Here is a 20,276-nt window from a genome sequence, read left to right as displayed (position 1 = left end):
ATTTAATACGCGATACGCGGTACGTTTTGCAAATCCGCCGAACGAAACTATTACAAAACGCACAAGGATTTCTTAAGGTTTACGTTCCGTTGTTCTAGAGGACCTAGTCGCGCTTCGCCGTAAATTTGAATAGGCTGTGAAAATCGAAGACTCAAGCTAGTTTTCCAAACCTTTGCATCATCCGTGATCCAACGCTGTTAACTAACTGTTAGCAATGCGGTGGCACACCGGCTCGAGGCGAGTTCGCAATATTTCCGAGTCCGCTCCCTACATATCGCAAGCTCTTGCGTCGCGCAAGCAACAGCTTTATGATTAATCGTTGGTCTAATTTCGATATGTATTGCAACCCCTGCACTGCAAATGCCACAAGAGCGTTATGGCGTGAGATGTCGGGCCGGGCCGATAATAGCGAAGGCCGTGCGAGACGTTCATCTGGTCGTTTCGCACTTCCGACCGGGCATAATAAGGAGGAAGCGATTGCAGAGCGAAACAATCGTCGATTCCGGGCGCGCAGCCGCGGCCTCGGCGGAAACAGCGCCCGCGCGCGGATGTGGATTTACTCTTTTTATTATCGGCCGATCTAGAACGCATCTGTCGGGCGACGCGACTCCAGCTGCCCTTCTACGGTTATCGGCGTCCTGTTCTACAAACAGGCCAGACTGGGCACGCGCACCTGCCGAGCCTTACCAGCCACATACATTGTTTCTCAGACACAGATAATTTCACTTCTTATGCCGTTGCGTGTCATCGTTAGCGTGAAAGTTATCTTCGCGACGGATCGTCACACGATGCCTTTTTCTACCAGTTCATGTAATCGTGATGATTACCCGAGGTGGGAGCGCAAGCTTTTTACCAAACAGTTTCCCAACATGTGGAAAAGTCGGTTGAAAACGTAACATCGGGTTATGAAAGTGAATACGCAAACGTTACTAGCAATCCAGCACGACAGAATTCCTTTACCACGTTACGCGATTGCGCCAAGTATCCCACCATGTGGCGTATGGCGCTGCGGCCGGCGCCAATTTTTTTAGCCAAACATATCTACCGTGTCCACCCAATGGCCCTGAAAGATCAAGGGTAAAGATCGTTTGTGCCATTGCACACGTGTGCGACGTGCGGCGAAAGTATGTCGCAAGACGTAAGTTATATCGGGGAAGAGTCAATGAACGGAAATGTTCAGGCGGCAGTGACACGCGTTTATCGGACTTGCATAATACCGGGCCTTGCTCAATCCCCTCGAACCCGCGTTCTGAATGTTCTGCTGCTTCAGGAATCCCGGTGCATCAGTCTGTCACAAGCCGTGGTTCGCCGATTGCGGGCCGGGTCGTTGAACGCTTTCTACGGCGCTCTTTCCCGGCCGCGCGATTGCAAAACCCCGCTGAGGTCGCGCTTTCTTCGTTCGCGACGGAGAAATTGTTGCGCCACGCCGCCGTACACCGACCTCCCGTTAGAAAGTCGACCGCTCACCGGATTTAACACACGTAACGGTGCGATTGCAACGATTCGAGACGGAGATCGATGAGATTCTGGTACATTTCGCGGACGGATTCCGGGCGCTTTCTTCTTACGCAATTGTCGCGTAACGCCGCCGCCGGGTCATCGAACGGTACCCCGTTTCGTAAACGTCGCTGCACTCGCGCGCAATTGGACGATTGCGTGCGGTAGTGAGTATGACTAGTCGCTTGCGCAACGGGCCGTCCTGGAGTGGCGCCCGTTCCGCAGTCCGCGCGTTGCAACACGGGATTATTTCTGCGGCCGCCGTTGGACCGCCGCCCGGGCTTGCAACACGGCCATATCGCAACGCTCATAATCCACGCCATTGTGACACGAGCACCCGAACACGGCCACTTAGTCCCCGATAAATGTCGGCGATGTGTCATCCCACGCCGTTCCCATTCGATTTAAAACTAAAACAATTTTGCAATCGATGTTCACATTAGTGTTTTCGCAAGCGGCCCAGCGCGGTTTCAAAAGCGTTCGACTTGCGTTATCGCGCCCCGATAAAGCGTGCGCTTGTGCGGTTTTGAGACCTAAATTCAGGATGTCGCTGTCACAGGGGACATTTCACAAGTTTTGAAGAGTGATGAGTCACAGAATAAAGAAGGGTAAAGTTCCACTGTTCACAAAACGATGGTTAACAAATGAAGGTAGGTATCATAAACATAGCTCGCATCACATACAAACTTGCACTTTATTCGCGTCGCCCTATGGATCAAAATTTGTACCACTTAACTGCGCGATTAACTGGTCCAACCTGTGAGATCTTCAAATCATATACCTGCTTAAATCTAGAATATCCCTAAATGAATCTCAAAAGATTCTCTAACTGGAAGCTGCTGGTCGAATGCCACATCCGGCGCTCTTACGCAAGGTCCATGCGTGCCCGTACGGAGGCTGGGGAAGGTTTCCCAACGCTCCCGGCGCCGTGAGGCAACCGCTTGCGACACCGCGTCCCTACGACTACAATACGAATTACGAAAACCTATGACTAACAGTAGGGCGAGGCACTTATGAAAAGGTTTATATCGGCACCGTGAATTTTAGTTGCCGAAACTTAAGGCTGTCCCAGTACTTGAGTATCTTTAAATTAAGCCACAAAAATAGATGACAAAAGTGTGTCAATTATAAACTAGAGGATAACATTGCATAGGTACTAGGGCCGTCGGCATAAAGCCAACTTTAATGTAAATAACAACTTTTGCAACTTTAATGTTAATTCCTCAAAATTAGGGAATAGATATTAGCTTGACAGTTCTCTATAGTATGAGCGACCGGCACCATTAATCAGTTAAAGCGTCAAACAATCACTTACAAACAGATTAGTGCCTTTAATTAGTTTAAATAAAGCATAATTGTGACACATCACGTATTAACATGAATATTGCAAACCAAGTGCAATTAAATTTAACCTTTTTGCCGCAATTTGCCGCATGTATCATCACTTGCGCAATGTCATGTGTAGATACAGAGCAGGAAATGCACGCGTGCATCTGGGCCGGCTATTGTTGCGAAACTGTCAGGGTTGAGTTGAGCAACCAGTTGCGAAACATCCCGTTAATTGTGCATCTCACATGAGGGAACGAGAGGACGCTATAAGGCGCGATAGAAAAAACTTAGTCTAAGAGTTTGTCAGCAACAAAACAGCAAAAGCAGACAAGCGAACGAAGTAATAAGAATGCACTGACGCGCTGACAAGCAATTCATGACTAGATCGTTTTGGACGCTTCCTCCGCATACATATTTTTGCTGCTGCTTTAGTTATAGTCGCCACAATTAACAGGACATTCGTAAACCTTACTGCGACGAGATAAGACCTACCAGTGGTCATTAAATTTGCCAGTACACGCGTCAACAATGGATTCTCACGATAACCATTGTATTTGACGACACGTGTACTTAATTGGAGATCCATTCAATATAGTTACAGCAATTAATGCATTTCCAAACATTTCTACTTAAACTTCAATTCTCAATTAACGGAAAACTTGTTTCAAAATTGGATTTTATTCGGTTGTTTTAGGTTTCAGTTTGCATTGCGACTGTTAAGTTACTTAATGCGTTTTAGTTTTGTTTTGGCGGCGTAAGCGAACGTCAAGCTTGAACAGTTCTTAAGGTTCAATGGAAACCAAATATTAACTCAAAGTTAATGCAATTTGGACAGTGTGAGTCAATTTACAACCTCACGATTGTATTTATTTAGGGGTACCGGAATGTCGTACGATTTATAATATACTGTAAAGTTCCTTTCTAATTTAATATCGATTTGGTGACTCATAGATACATTAAAGCATTTTCTTCATATCTATTTTAAGTCATAACTCTTGTATACTGACAGAAATAGGTACAATAAACTTAACATTGGAATTTTTTGTCGCGTTGACATAAAATCTTCAAATTGTGTTGCAAATATTTTTCACTTTACTATAATGCATTAGGAGCAAAATTGACAATGCAATGACGGCAATTGCAAGTACAAGATACAGAACTATTTCCATATTAACTCATCTAAATCAAACTAAACCGAATTGAGCTAGAATTTGGCTCGCACAAACGCATGCGTAATGCGAATTGCGTAAAGTGTTGCCAGTTGCGACAGGCGGCCGAGACACGGTGCGCCATGGCCGATCGGAACACGCTCGGAAATCCGGCCAACCTTCCGATGCTTGCAACACTGCCGAATGTCATGTCAATGCTAAAGGACATTTTTTTTTTAAATAAGGTCCTTTGAACAAAAATCTAAATACTTAAAATGGGTCACTCACGTTCAACTTGTCGAGGAATTTTTGACTGAAAAATACCTCGACATGATGAACCATACTAATTAACATGACTGTGTCATGGATGTTTTGTTCTTAAAAAACATTGCTATAAAATATGCGTTTGGTAAAAAATTGAAGAAACTGTGATATTTCTAAACAAAGCCATACCTTGACAAAAGTGGCACTTGACTTGAGGTCACATGTATTTTAAATTCGCAAAAGTATACAAATCTAAATTATCGCAACGATAACTAAACGTAAACACGTTGTTAGCGTTGCGAAACGCTACGATATCGATTGCAAACTTCAGCTCCGCTGTAGGGATTTAATTAGGATCAGTTGCGCTTGCGTCGAACCTAAAACGGACACGAGGACGCCCTCCGGCTTCACCCGCTCACTGATGGATTACAAAAAACCGGCCAAGTGCGAGTCAGACTCGCGCACGGAGAGTTCCGGACCATCAACAAAAAATAGAGCAAAACAAGCAAAAAAACGATCACCCATCCAAGTACTGACCCCGCCCGACGTTGCTTAACTTCGGTCAAAAATCACGTTTGTTGTATGGGAGCCCCACTTAAATCTTTATTTTATTCTGTTTTTAGTATTTGTTGTTATAGCGGCAACAGAAATACATCATCTGTGAACATTTCAACTATCTAGCTATCACGGTTCGTGAGATACAGCCTGGTGACAGATGGACGGACGGACAGCGGAGTCTTAGTAATAGGGTCCCGTTTTTACCCTTTGGGTACGGAACCCTAAAAAGGGCAGCTAGCTTGACTTCATCGCATAAGGCTAATTAAAGACAAAACATGTCTCCTAAAAATAGATCAGCGCGAAAAAATAAACCGCATTATACTAATTCTGTCACTTAATGCGTAGGTGCCTATTTATAGACTAAAGATCGTGTAAACAATATTTTTAACGTAGTAACTCCGCCTTACGAAACTGATAAAATATCATATAATAGGGTAATCCTTTATTTTTATAAATAAGTATCCGAAAGAGATAGATACCTTTATTCTTTGGCGATAATCGCATCACACCCATCGTCAGCATAGTGCCAAGTGTATGAAAAACAAACATGTACCTAAGTACTAAACTCTTTCGACAATCCTAGGTCACAATCGACCCCCTCAGGGTTACCGTTGAGCAAAGCGTAGTGTTGTTAATCTGTGTAATGTTGCATTTCGTCAGCCCGTTCCCACAGCTTGCCTCACAGATGTACTGACACGTGCCGCTGCGCACACGCTATTGTCTATACGGGAAATTACAGCGTTTAGTGCTGTAAATACCCTTAAAATAGGGATTTTCCTTAAAATTTATCGTTGAAAACTGAAGTTAATTAAAATAAAATACGGGCCCCGTGCTTATTTAGGATCTAAGCTGATTAGAAACAAAACAATGTTAAGATTTATGTAAGTAACCCTAACTATAACTACAAGGGCCCTACTCTTAAAACTCAATTTGTCTATAGTGAATTAGCGATCGCAACGGCCAGTACCGGTACGTCATGTCATGAGGAACGCTTGCGCCACCTAACGAGAATAACCTTTGCTTACGCTCCATATTGTCACGACCGATCACTCGTTATTAAATAGTTTCGTTTATCTCAAGGCGAATTATAGCTGCAACTGCATTGCGTTAACGTTAGTTAATCAACGCCGAATATGGCGATTCAGGGTTACGAGTTTACGACTAAAATCCTTAAAGATCTAACGCTCTTGGAAGTTGCGTTTGAACATGAAACCGCACGTTTTGTAACTTTTGAGCAAACTAACACTGGTTACAAGGTTCGGGAAACGCGTTTCTATTTATACGAAGGCATTTATTCTAGGCAATTAGCGTATAAAAATAGATCCCCTTTTAAGTTTCAGCTCGCCCCATCCAGCTTATTATTAAACAGGCTAAAAATATCCAATGCATTAATACAAGTCGATTTGAGTACCTCCCCGCGCCACCTGCCGCTGCCGTCGACTGCTGACGTCTACTTCGTTTTTCTTTTAATAATTGCGTCGCTTTTGCATCGAACCTTCATTAAATGCAACTGCAATATCGATAAAAATAATCGGGGCTTAAATCAACGCGAACTATGAATGCGCTGGAGACTTCATCTTAAATATCGCCGGATATTAGCCTTATTAAGCTCTATAAAAGTTCAATTGGTGTGGAAACAGTCTCCCGCGTTTAGTGGATTGTACGATGAGTTACTTTACATTCGATCGACGCGTACGGTTTCGAATAACTGTGCATTGAATGCATTTCGAAACGCTGTGAAATACGAGGTCGCGCACCGCGCCGAATCCCGTAACGTGACGAAACCACATAAATTAATAAAAATAATATACGCGACAAATGAAAGCGCCGTATGAACCTGTGTAATCAACTGTATGACACTAGAGTTGCGAATTTAGCAATGGTTTTTGCCTATGAGGCTTTATACGAAGCTAATTTGCCGTGGATTGGTTAATGCGCGCGGAAAACGCTTTGAGTTCAAAGGGAGCCATTATGGACGGATGGGTACGAGCCTAGAGCCTGTATTGAGTCAAACGCTTAATGGGTCAACGCTTGCACATTACATGCAGCCCGATTATTAACATATTAAAAAAACTCAAACCTGTTTCATGTGACTAAAGTTCATTTTCCATTGTTACAGGACGACGTTAAAACTAGAGTCATTAGAAGACGCGGTGGTGCTGGACGACCCGGAGGAAGATCTGCTGCAAGACAAGCGAGGCTGTCCAGCGTACGTGTCGCCCGAGATCCTGAGGGCGCACCGGACCTACTCGGGCCGCGCCGCCGACATGTGGTCGCTGGGCGTCATCCTTTACACCATGCTCGTTGGAAGGTACGCATCCACATCTAGTACATCCATTCTTAGGAGACATTTTAAAAATGTACCCAGCTCCACGCGATGTTTTCCCGATTTACAAAAAAGGATTTGATAGAGTAAGCTTCAACATTCCGAAAAGATAAGATCATGTTTCATCTTAAAAATATTCCAAGTTTATGTAGGTCTGACGTTGACATCCACTTAAATGCGGGGTTTTTTTTGTAGACAAATTGTGGAATGCAAAATGATAAGACAGGGGATACCTAATTGATCGCCCGGAATCCCAGCTCTAGATAAGTACTTGCTTATAAGTTGTGTCAATTAAAATAATTTTAAAACAGAAAAGATCATGTAGGTCAGCGGGAACGCCCTAATTATTTTAACATCCGACATAGTTTCTTTTTATATTTTGCAAAATAATGAATACAGGGCCAGCAACATTGTAAAGAGATAATGGCGCGCGAACGGCAGGCGTAGGCGGCTAGCCATGTTTTATTCAAATTGACCCAATCAACGCAAACTCTCAAGATTATTGGTAAACAGAGATCACCTGTCGGTCACATAGTGTCCGTTGGATCCCGGCACCTGCCGGCCGTTACGCGCCAACGGCCAGCAATTATATCACCCACATATACGCGGTGAAATCTTCCCACCTGCCGCCACATGGCGAAGACGTTGTACCTCCGAAAGCCTTTTTACACGCACCTGCCGTTCGCCAACCTTTGCCTTCTACTTTTTTCCCCCGACGCACCCGTAATTTAAATTTTGAGACTCGGGATTTCGCCGCAATCGGCCTCACCTGTCGCCGGAAGGGTTCTACCTGGGTTTTTGTTTCGCATCTGCCTCCAAATGACAATCGGATCGCCACAATTAATTGGAGCTGGGTGCTGTAAAAACGAAACAATTTGTGGAGCCGGCCTAATGTCGATGTTAACGATTTTGAATTATCGAAACGCGATAAGTTTTTTGTTTCCGCTCCTATTTTTAAAATTGATCGGTGCGCATTAGAACTGATATCGTATCTTGAATAATGGTTGTCGGATGATACGAATCAATCACTACTTCCTTTACACACATTAAACGTTACATTTTTGTTGTTGCAGGTATCCATTCAACGACTCGGAGCACGCGTCCCTGTTCGCGAAAATTTCTCGCGGGTACTTCGTGGTCCCCGAGTGCTTGTCGTCGCGCGGTAAGTGCTTGATCCGATCGCTGCTGCGGCGGGAAGCCTGCGAGCGGCTGAGCGCGGCGGACGTGCTGCGCCACCCCTGGCTGGCGCGGGACCCGCGGAACGAGCTGCCCCCGCGAGCGGCCGCGTCGCACGACCGCCTCGTGCCCGACCTACACCTCGAACCGGAACATTACTTCTAACCCTCCCCGAGCAGCTCGCCCGGTGCTGGCATCGGGCATGTACATACCGAGTTCCGCGCGTAGTGAAAATGTCAAAGTTATTTATGAATTTAAATAAGTTATTCCGGCCTAAATTGTCGCGCTAGCTTGCGGTTGCCTCGCTGAAATAGTCCGCTCGTTTTCAGTAAGTAAGCCCGAGCCAAAGGTCTCCGTGGAGATTTTAGTTAGTTAAGCAGACGCGCGGGCGGCTGGTCCGTCCGCGCACTAATTTATACTTGGCCGAAGCTCGCGAATGCTGTAGAAGCCGCATAATCGGATAGTTAGTACGGTGATGCGGGTTTTATGAGTAGTCGGGGCTGGGAGCTGTAGTCGTAGCGTTCGTAATGACAGAATAAGTGAGACTGATATCGCGTTCTTGTGATCTTTGGAGTCGATGGCGATCCTGCGGTTCGAGGGTCCGATCCCCGGCAGCCGCCGCCGCATAATTTATAAAAAGCATTCTGTTAAATGTTAACTATTACGTTAATTCCTCTAAGCGTGATGCATTCAAAACGATTTCACTTCAATATAGATTCTATATTGCATTGAAGTTGTTACGCTAATGTTAGGTAAATTATGTATATTTTGTATTTATATAAAGTTTCGTGTATTGTGATCTCCACCGATGTTATTTAGCGATATATGATTGCCATTAAGTTGTTATTCAGAAGTGATTTCTTTTGTTGCACAACAATCAGTTGCTTCCATCTAGAGTTATTTTGATTATATTATTTGGTTATTAAATCGTGATTATTCGGCAAATCGACATGCGGAAATTTATTTTATTATATCGAGTGAAATTGTTAAAAATATATTCACACCACCTCGTACCGAAGGCGTTTGTATTTGGTCTGTGCCATGTATTTAATAATAAATAGTGATCATAAATAAATATTTAACACGGCGGTCTGTGGCCGTCGGGCACTCTCTTCCTAAACTAAATTATTTCCTGTTTGGTACTTGGTGTTGAGTTTTTTATTTTGATTGTACATTTGAGATCAATTTTAGTTATTATTAATTTGTTCCAAATCGATAGTTCCAAATCAAAAATCAGTGTTACCATTCTTTAAATTGTTACCTTTTGTATTTTTTGTTAAATCGTCATTCTCTTACACTTCTGATTGTTATCTTTCATTCTCGAAAGCGTAACTGTTTTGTCTTTCATTTGAAAGTTTTGTACAATAGTAGCGTTACTCTGTAAAATAAAATATTACTATTACTTCTTAATTTATACAAACTGTAAATAGACCTAAGATATCATGAGGATTATCAAAAAAGAACGAATGATAGAGGGAATAAATAATTAAGAAACGTAATACCTGAATTTTCTTTCCATCCAAATCAACCTAATGATCAATGATTAAAAGATCTATTCGTCATATTCTAAACGCTTTCTGAGCGTTGGCGAGCACTCGACTCGGGCACTCCAGCGGGCTCAGCACGGTTCCATTTTTATCGACTATCACTATACCCGTCACTTTCGCACTTACATACTTGTTAGAACGTGACAGGTATGGTGATAAACGATAAAAATGCGACCGTGCTACTATAGCAGGAGGCCTAGCCAAGGTGACAATCGGACATCGACAAACGAAAAGAAAAAATGTAGCGGGATGACAGATGCTACGAAAAGTCACGTGACCATTTCCATACATTATTTAACTTTCGATTGGCGTTTTCAAATCAAATCAAATATCATTTATTATCAGGCAACTAAGGCCATAGAGAAAAAAATACATAGAGTGCTCACTCCATACATCAGTTCAGACTATTAATTTCAGTGACTACATCTAGCATCGAGTAGCGGAACTATCAGTACTGCTACTTGACAATAGATGTAGCACCGACCGGAAAGTCTTATCTCAACAGCATAAGACTTTCCGGTCGGTGGCTACATCTATTGTCAAGTAGCAGTACTGATAGTACCGCTACTCGATGCTAGATGCTAATAGTCTTTTTGGTACTAAAACTGATGTATGGAGTGAGCACTCTATGTATTTTTTTCTCTATGCTAAGGCCCATAGATACATACCTTACAAACTAACATACAATAATAAAAATCTTACAAGCTAAAAAATATTTTATTTCGGCGACACGGTGGTTTTCTGTTGTGTTTTCTATCACCGATTGTAATCTTTGATACCTGCAATAGTTACGATATAACTGTAACGAAAGATAATGCCTAAGTCAGAGACCAAATGTAAAATGGATCCTCTCGCCTACGGCATAGAGAAAAAAATACATACAGTGCTCACTCCATACATCAGTTTTAGTAGCAAAAATACTATTAGCATCTAGCATCGAGTAGCGGAACTATCAGTACTACTACTTGACAATAGATGTAGCACCGACAGGAAAGTCTTATGCTGTTGAGATAAGACTTTCCGGTCGGTGCTACATCTATTGTCAAATAGCAGTACTGATAGTTCCGCTACTCGATGCTAGATGTAGACACTGAAATTAATAGTCTGAACTGATGTACGGAGTGAGCACTCTTGTCTTACTATATTTCTCTATGCCTACGGTTAGAAAGCAATGGGAGTAAGTCCAAACAATACCTAATTTGTTACCGTTACCTAAGATACAATTTCTCTCTCTCGAGACACCAGCCTAATTTGTCTGGAATAACACTAAGAAATACTTGACCTTATAACAAGGACGAAACATAATGACGTCTTTCAATTACGACCTTATTTAGTAGTAAATAAGATTCGATTCGCATTTAATGTCCTACGCTCTCACCTTGACCTTAATAATGAAACAAGGACACAATCGAATGGGCGTTTGAATTTAGACTTTATTATTGAGGAAAACAGAGTTCAGCCAGTGTAGCAATATAGGATCGAGTTGAAAATATAAAGTGCGATTCTAGGTCTATGGGGTCCCAGCGCGCATAAGTTGTTCGCAGAAATCGCGAAGCGTCTGGTTGACGTAACTGGCGGTCTAGCATGAGTTGCATTCTCGCGCGCGACTCTATACATCTTGCGCGACTTCAAGTATGGAGTCGCGCGCGAGAACGCAACTCATGCTAGACCGCCTGGTGACCAAAGAGCTGGCGGCTACCTCGAACAACGTATATCAGCATTGCGATACAGCGAGGAAATGTCGCCAGCATCCTTGGTACAATGCCTCAAGGGCCTATTTTAGATTGAAGCTAGTTTTTAATTTATTTTAGTAATTTCACTGTACATATCTTGTTCGTAAATAAATGATTTTAATTTAGGGATAAAAAAAAGTGCGATAAGGTAAATGTCCTAGTGTTTGATAGCTTAATTCCAATAGACGACAGCCCCATCACACACTAGCTCATAGTATTTACCCAAATTACCAAAAGTAAATACCCAAAATTAGGTAAACACAGATGGCGTTAAAGGTTAGTACCTTTAATGCCATCTGTGTTTTCTAACTTGGAATTATAACTAGACCGTGATCATGGTATAGTATCTCTGAAGACGAGTAATGTAATGCTGATAATAATGCCATCTCTGGGTTATGCTCCAAGTCTATTCCTCATGCAGTCGTGGTGCCCTGCTTAGTTAAAAAGCGGCCAAGTGCGAGTCGGACTCGCCCATGAAGGGTTCCGTATTTAGGCGATTTATGACGTATAAAAAAAAACTACTTACTAGATCTCATTCAAACCAATTTTCGGTGGAAGTTTACATGGTAATGTACATCATATATTTTTTTTAGTTTTATCATTCTGTTATTTTAGAAGTTACGGGGGGGGGGGGGGGAACACATTTTACCACTTTGGAAGTGTCTCTCGCTCAAACTATTCAGTTTAGAAAAAAATGATATTAGAAACCTCAATATCATTTTTGAAGACCTATCCATAGATACCCCACACGTATGGGTTTGATGAAAAAAAAAATTTTGAGTTTCAGTTCGAAGTATGGGGAACCCCAAAAATTTATTGTTTTTTTTTTCTATTTTTGTGTGAAAATCTTAATGAGGTTCACAGAATACATCTACTTACCAAGTTTCAACAGTATAGTTCTTATAGTTTCGGAGAAAAGTGGCTGTGACATACGGACGGACAGACAGACGGACAGACAGACAGACATGACGAATCTATAAGGGTTCCGTTTTTTGCCATTTGGCTACGGAACCCTAAAAAGCGGTATCTGAATTGAAAATGTTATGCAAACAAGTAGGTACCTTAAAATTAATTACAGTAATAACATATACTAATCTATGACCGTGATACGCAGGCTGCAATTAATTTGAACTCTGTGTAGTCACTAGATGGCGTTACCTATTTAAGATGTTCGAGATAAGCAGAGGCTGGCAGAGGTCAATGCCTTCTACATAATATCAAATATATAATAGTTCTCACTTCTCAGGTCTTACTAAAACCTATTAACTAGTCAGAGCAGAGGGCCTACCGCCATTAACGAAAATAGTCATGATAACGTTTTTCGATAAGATAAGATAAAAGATAGTTTATTCAAGTAGGCATAATTACAATGCGCTTATGAACGTCAAATAAAGCTAGGTAGACCGGCTGCAACCCTACACTTCGGCCCCGAGAAGATTTAAATCCCCACTCAATTGGAGGAGGGTATCCCAATATGGGACCGGCAAAAAACTCGGCGGGACACATCTTTAAAAAAAATTACATCTTATAATTAACATGCATTACGAGAAAATAAGGAAAAAAATACATGAAGTTGGCAAGTGCGGAATGCAAGTATTAGCAGGTACCTAAACCTAATAACAAACTTAGGTAGGTAGTCATAATTACGCCAACTTTGTATCAACATTAACAGTCTCAAGTAAGAATACTTGTCTCTGTCTACAAGGAAATACATAATTCATTCGTCAATAGTCATATTGACACGATCCCGAACCTTTGAATTGTCGATTGCAGTGTCACCAATTTCTATAAGGAAAACAAAACCGTGTTTGGGAAATTCCTACTATTATCTACCATTACCTAGGTACTACGTTCTACCACTGTTTACCAGGAAGTAACGCCGACAGTCACGTAGACTCATACAGAGATCACATACACAATATTGTGCAATATTTTATGGTAGCAACTGTAGGTAGCTAGGTAAGTAGGTAACAAAACTTCCGTGAGACAAAGACATAGTAAATATATTAAAAGCTCCTGATGACACTTCTCGGTACGAAGTGAAACATGTCGAGCGTTTTTCGACTTAAAATACGTGAGTGACCCGTTTTTAATATATTTACTAGGTAAGTAGAGTCAGTCCATGAAAAGTCTGCAGCGGATTTGATAGCCCACGCAGTGCACGTGTTATATTAAACGTCAAACTTCTATGAAATTATGACGCATAAATGACACTTGCACTGCGTGGGCTATCAAATCCGCTGCAGACTTTTCTTGGTCCGACTCTAGGTACTACTTACGGCGTTTTTCATAAACGTCTGCTAAGTTATCAGCTGATGATCGTCGTTTGTCCCTCTCTATGGCATAACGACAGATAGGAACAAACGACGATCATCAACTGATTAAGTTAGCAGCCGTTTAAGAATAACGCCAATAATATTTAATGGATTTCGGTATAATCCCGCGAGCAGTGTTGGGCAAAAAGTAATTGAACTACTTATTAACAATTGCAACAAGAATTAGTAATTGAAATTAATAATTTCAATATAATGTATAAGCTTTAACCTTTTGGACGCCAATGACCGATTAATCGGTCACGGACCACAGAGCAACATCGACCTACGTGCATATACATAAAGTTCAACTTCAGTTTTGACACTTAAATGATGTGGCGTCTGAGTGACAGCTTTTGTGTTTGACACGGCGTGGAAAAGGTTAAAACGCAAAATATGTATTGAGATGAGAGCAATCACCATACTAAAGCTATGAGAAAAAACATACTATGTGACCGAAATAGAAGCCAACTATATAGTTCTTGGGCTTAGGCAGGGGGGTGTCACTCCGCAGTTTAGGTACATTTGGCCGGCGCGCCCATCAGACAGGCGTATGGCAGTGGGCTGCCGCTCGGCGTGCACGATAGTCATGTCACGTGGCGCTCCGGATAAAAATTGTATGTTTAGATAGATAGATTTTTATTGGTATTCATCATACACTACATAATCAACGATTGTAATTCCTACATATTTATCTTAAAAATTATAAATCAGTGGGTATAAAGTCTATTTTTTTATTCGGTAGACTAAAATGACATTTCATAGTATGAAATGACACATGATGTTCATACTATGAAATGTCATTTTAGTCTACCGAATAAAAAATAGACTTTAGGTATAAAAACTTGTCAAGTGATAACCCCGTGCCGACACTCACAGCTCGGTCATAAAACTGCAGCGCGCAAAGGAGATTCACGATTCGTGCGCGGTTATAAGTTTCAATTTTGCTTGCAGGCGGCGATATAGGTGTAATTTTATACCTAAATCTGACTTTTGTGAAGGAGTGAATTTTCTGTACGGTAGTACCTACTATTAGTTATTCTGTGGCTTGGGACCGCTTTTTCTAGTCTCCTAAGTAGCCATATTAGTATTGCGTGGTATTGCCATTGCCAATAACTGGCGGAGTTTAGTTACTTATTTGCCAATCAAAATTAAACCATATCACAAAGCAAAACAGTCGATTACTCAACTGCTTTATGAATTATGTACTATGTTGTGCTTTAGTTAGTCCATAAAAGTCGTATAATACAAAAGTATGTCAAGCGAGTTAAATAAAAAAAAAATATAGGTATATAAATCGCTACATTTTTTTAATGAAAAAAATACACTCTAAAAATGCTACTTAACATTCTACTGTCATAATCTTGAGTTCTAATCTGTAATATTCTTAAGTTACTTAAAATTGATATAACAGGGTCAATAAAAAATTATAAATCGGCATCACAGTAACATTTTATTTCCATTTGATTTATAATAATAAAAATTACACTAAACTACCTTATCCACGTATAAATAATGCCACCAACTCGTGTCTTCAATTTTTAAATACTGTAAAAACAGCAACCGAACCGAAGTAACCCTTTCAAAGTCCAGGACACCCTGAAGTCGTAATAGGTATTTCCAAGACGTGTACTCGCCATCAACTAAATATGTAAGTATGACTGTCAGTACTTCAGTAGCAATGTAAAGCAAACTAATGTATGGTTGCTCTAAGATGGTATCCCTAGGAAACGTAGTGTTGCGAACCCGCGATTTTTCAAATTTGCCGCCTACTCTCTACTGACAAGATTTGTTTGACCAAGTATGATTCCAATCGTCACTTTGGATGACTTGATATGCTGTAAAAGTGAATTTTTGTCTTCAAATATAGACCGCGACCAATGTTGAGAGGTTTTTTTTTTTGTATCTAAGCTCTTCTCCTATATATGTCTTCAAATGTATCAAGAGTCCCCCATAATCAGATCAATCATACACAATGGCAGGTAAAAGCACAGCGGAAACTAGATTAGATATATGTAAACTCCATTATCTGGTATAATAAGGATATTTTTATCCTAGCGCTTATTAGCGCTTGTAATATATTTTTGCATGGCACAATGCACGCGATTTAAAATCTAGCTTATCGCATTGACGCAAAACCGTCGATAAAGAAACTGTCTAGTCATGATAACACAAAAAACAAACACACAGGCAAAAAAAAAAAAAAAAAAAAAAACAAGTTCTGTATACCGCTGTGCCCCTTTTGACCGTCATGACTATTTTATATAACACTCTATAGTTCATTATTATAATATAAAAAGGTTCATTTTGTGGTGTAACCTTTGTCAGATATGGCAGACTGTGTGGCGGTCAAAGGGTGAAGGTGAAGGATAGGATAATAGTATAATAAACAGTAACTTGTATTTTTATGAGCATAGTTTTAACTTCATAACGTTAAAGGCGGAGCGCAGCGCAGATCACATCAAATTTATTATAAACTAGCGACCCGCCCCGGCTTCGCACGGGTTAACAAATTATACATAACCTTCCTCTTGAATCTATTTAAAAAAACCGCATCTAAATCCATGCGTAGTTTTAAAGATCTAAGCATACATAGGGACAGACAGACAGCGGGAAGCGACTTTGGTTTATACTATGTAGTGATAACATGTCACTTGGCGAAGTGTCTTGTTGTGGTCTTGTTATTTGTGGGACAGAAAACCTCATGTTTATATTGTAAACTATTTCTGTCTTGCAAAATCATAACAGTATAATAAAGCATTTAATTTGATTTCGCTTTGATTCTTGACGAATAATTCTGTAGCTTTAGTTAGACTCATTCTTGGCGGATTATTCCCACTAGTTACCACCAAGTTGTTACCAGTGGTAACTACTGAATTTTTTTTTCCACCTTTTACCACTGGTATAGGTGAACCAGGATCTATTGAGGGTGCGCCATGTTGCGGAATTTCACTGGAACTAATTTTTTCATACTACACTGAATTGTCACCCTATACATGAGAATAACAGCGCCCTCTTGACAATTATCATATATTACTGGTCAGGCTATAACTACTGGGAAAAATTATTCCCAGTAGTTACCACCAACTCGGTTTAGTGGTAACTACTGGGAATTTTTATTCCCAGTAGTTACCACCTAAATTTTGTTAGAGTTAAATACTAATAAAAACAGTATAAAAATAGTATAGTATAAATATATAGTTATTTTGAATTACCGTAGAGTTTCGTATCTTTGCCTGGGCTCCCTATTTTCGCCTACTTTGACAAAAGTTGCCATTAACAAAATGTTTCTAATGTAAGCCTTACATAAAACTACTAAATACAAAGTATTTTTTACGGGTGTCAACATTCTTCGAACAATCTGCGGCTAACTTCACACAGTTTACGTTCAGTGAGGTTTTTTCGCGACGCCGACCACACGTTTTTTTAAGCCAGTGTTTGAACTTCGGTTTTTAACAGTGATACAGACCAGGTAATGTTAAACTCCTTACATGATTATATATTATAACTATTTCTTTTTCATATGAAACTATTATTTAATGGCTAGCTTATGTTTAGAAGTCACAATTGGATAAAACATTGGTGAAGGTACTTTGCGTCCATCTTGTTGCCAAATTTCGCCTACCCCTAGGGTTGTCAAATTTGTTTTACCACATTAATAGGGTATTTGACTGTAAGTATTTCAAATAAATTATTTTACACCATGCATGAAATAAAGCATCATAAGGTTAGGTTAGGAGAAACGTAGACAGCAGTTATTTTTTAGACACAATTTATATTTTAAAACCGGTATAAAACTATAAACAATAGGTAACTTGATTGTGACGTCACATGCTAATGTTACATAATAAACCCCATAGTAGCAAAATCGTTTTGACAGTTCGAAAAAAGAAACTGATTTGACTAGTAGTCAAATACCCTATTGGTGGTGGATGGCATTACTTGTTTCCAAATTTAAATATTTTTGTACAGTCAGCAACAGAAGTTGCTCAGCGAGCCAGGTGTTCAAAATGATATTGACGTGACTTTAATGTTTAACGTCCACCTCCTCCACCACCACCACTACCACACCTCGCCCGCTTAGCAACTTCTGCTGCTGAGTGTATTTGGTTTTTCGGATATGGCTTTAACGATTTGGAGGAAAGTCAATAAGTAGATTATGCTATGCCTAAAAAATATGTGTAGATTTATTTCATCCCAGGAAGTGGTATGAACAATTGAACATCGTAAATAAGTAGGTATATCTAAATAAGATTTTTCTTGCCAAATTATTAACAACCTTAGCTTTCGTGAACAACTATAGCATATAAACATATCTCAATTAAGATAAGAATAATAAGTGAAAAAAGATACGTTTTTTGTTTAAATATTAAATATTTTTGTTAAAAATGATAATTTTTTTACTTATAAACCATTACTCCCCTTTATTTGGCATGTTGGTTAATTTTTGGCAGCCCTAGCTTCGTTATAGAAAATGTATGAAACCAACTTCAGACTGTTACTAAACTTCGCCTACTACACCGTTTTTTTAAAATATGGCTAGTCTGGTGTAATTAAGGTTCATAGTATAGTAGCACATTCCAAATAGATACGACTTAACATGTGTTAGTCACAGAAAAGTGTATTATTAGCGGTAAAGCATGCCGTAGGCGAAGATTGGGAAAAATACCCAAACATCGCCTATTGCCTTTGAGGCAATTTTTTACCAACTTAACCAATGAAATTCAAAGTTTCAATTGTGAATACTGATAGTTAGGAACACTAAAAAACGTTTTTTCGCCTTAACGGATTAAAATGCTTTCAAATTTGAGAGATTTTTTAGGAAAAGTCTCAAAACCCAGGTGAAGATAGGAAACTCTACGGTACCTAATAAAATTACTTGAAAAATAATCTAAATGGATTATTAAATTTATCTTACATATTTTATAGTTTTTGTACTAGTACCGGTTAAACTGTTTCAATATTCTTGGTCACGTTTAAGGCAGTTTACTAAAACACTAATCGACTTATAATCGTTTATTAAATCACTCTATATTTATACTATACTATTTTATAAAGTTTTTATTAGTATTTAACTCTAACAAAATTTTGGTGGTAACTACTGGGAATAATTTAATAATTTTTCCCAGTAGTTACCAGTGGTAAAAGGTGGGAAAAAAATTCCCAGTAGTACAACTTAGTGGTAACTAGTGGAAATAACCCTTCTTGGCGCTATCAAAAATGAAAATGGACGATTTTGATTATTTCGATCGGACCAATAATTAAAAACTTATGACTTGTTGTTTGAAACTGTCTGTAATAATAAATTTCAATTTTCATAGTTTGATTTTGATTATATACAAAAAAAATTGATGTTTACTTATGCTACGACAGCTGCTAACGCCACCACCTCATCTTATATTGATGGATCAACTACTTCTTGTCTTGATGTTATTCCGTCTCGTGAGTCAGAAAACAATAGAAAAACATAACATATATTATTAAATTATTTACTAATATGCTCAGTAATTATTATAACATGACAAAAGGCCAATAATTTACGGAAAAAAGTATGTTTTCTATATTACAATTTTTCGGAAAACGGCGCAAAATTCAACGATCCTTCGCGCCTACATTTATAGGGAATATTACGCAAAACTCTGCGTAGGGGGCGCCACTAACACACAGCTTTGATGGGTCAATGTCATATTTTTTCTGTAGAAACTTGTCAAAATACTGTTTAAGGCAAAGGATGTATAAGGGTGGAATTCCACCTGTCCAATTTCTTTGTCCAATGTCAGTGCGTCTCACTCTCGCATTAAAGCAAAATGTGAGATGCAATACTCATTGGACAGATGGAATACCACCTTAACCTTTTCCACGCCGTGTCAAACACAAACGCTGTTACTCAGACGCCACATCATTGAAGTGTCAAAACTGAAGTTGAACTGTATGTATATGCACGTAGGTCGATGTTGCTCTGTGGTCTGTGACCGATTAATCGGTCTTTGGCGTTGAACCTACGGTGCGGATATATCGGTCATTGGCGTCCAAAAGGTTAAACTGTTTTTTGACAAGTTTTCACAGACGATTAAATATGACATTGATACATCAAGGCGGTTTGTTTACAAAGGGCCTACCGGGAAACGCGTAATCGAAACTCGGCTAACTGCCTCTTTATCGCTCGAATATGCAAGAGTGCTAGAGAGGTTAGATAACAAAATTTAGACCCTCGTTTGCGGTAAACCCTTAGATCGTGACTTATTGTGGGAGTGGCGCCCCCTACGCAGAGTTACGCGTAATATTCCCTGTTGCCGACAAATTGGGGGTCCCGCTGTTTTTCAAGTTTTAAGTCATAATGTATTGTTTGTCATATTATCATTAGTCATAAAACTGAAACCGTTAAT

General features: G+C 40.0%; 1 protein-coding gene and 1 long non-coding RNA gene across 2 annotated transcripts in view; both read left to right on the top strand.

Annotated features, from left to right (window-relative positions):
• LOC134648353 (tribbles homolog 2-like) overlaps nucleotides 1-9,797 on the top strand; it is a 35,766-nt gene extending 25,969 nt beyond the window's left edge. The window contains exons 4-5 of the mRNA XM_063502869.1: nucleotides 6,916-7,107; nucleotides 8,196-9,797. Of these exons, the coding sequence (XP_063358939.1) occupies nucleotides 6,916-7,107; nucleotides 8,196-8,463 (460 nt within the window). The 3' untranslated portion in view covers nucleotides 8,464-9,797. The remainder of the gene's footprint in view (nucleotides 1-6,915; nucleotides 7,108-8,195) is intronic.
• Nucleotides 1-20,276, top strand: part of LOC134648395 (uncharacterized) — a 120,147-nt gene that overhangs the window by 68,374 nt on the left and 31,497 nt on the right. The gene's annotated exons all lie outside the window — the stretch shown is intronic.

The sequence above is a fragment of the Cydia amplana genome, chromosome 5 (genome assembly GCF_948474715.1).
Source record: "Cydia amplana chromosome 5, ilCydAmpl1.1, whole genome shotgun sequence".
NCBI classification, from domain to species: domain Eukaryota; kingdom Metazoa; phylum Arthropoda; class Insecta; order Lepidoptera; family Tortricidae; genus Cydia; species Cydia amplana.
The sequence above is the reverse complement of the archived record's forward strand: the minus strand, read 5'-3'. Positions and strand labels throughout refer to the sequence as shown.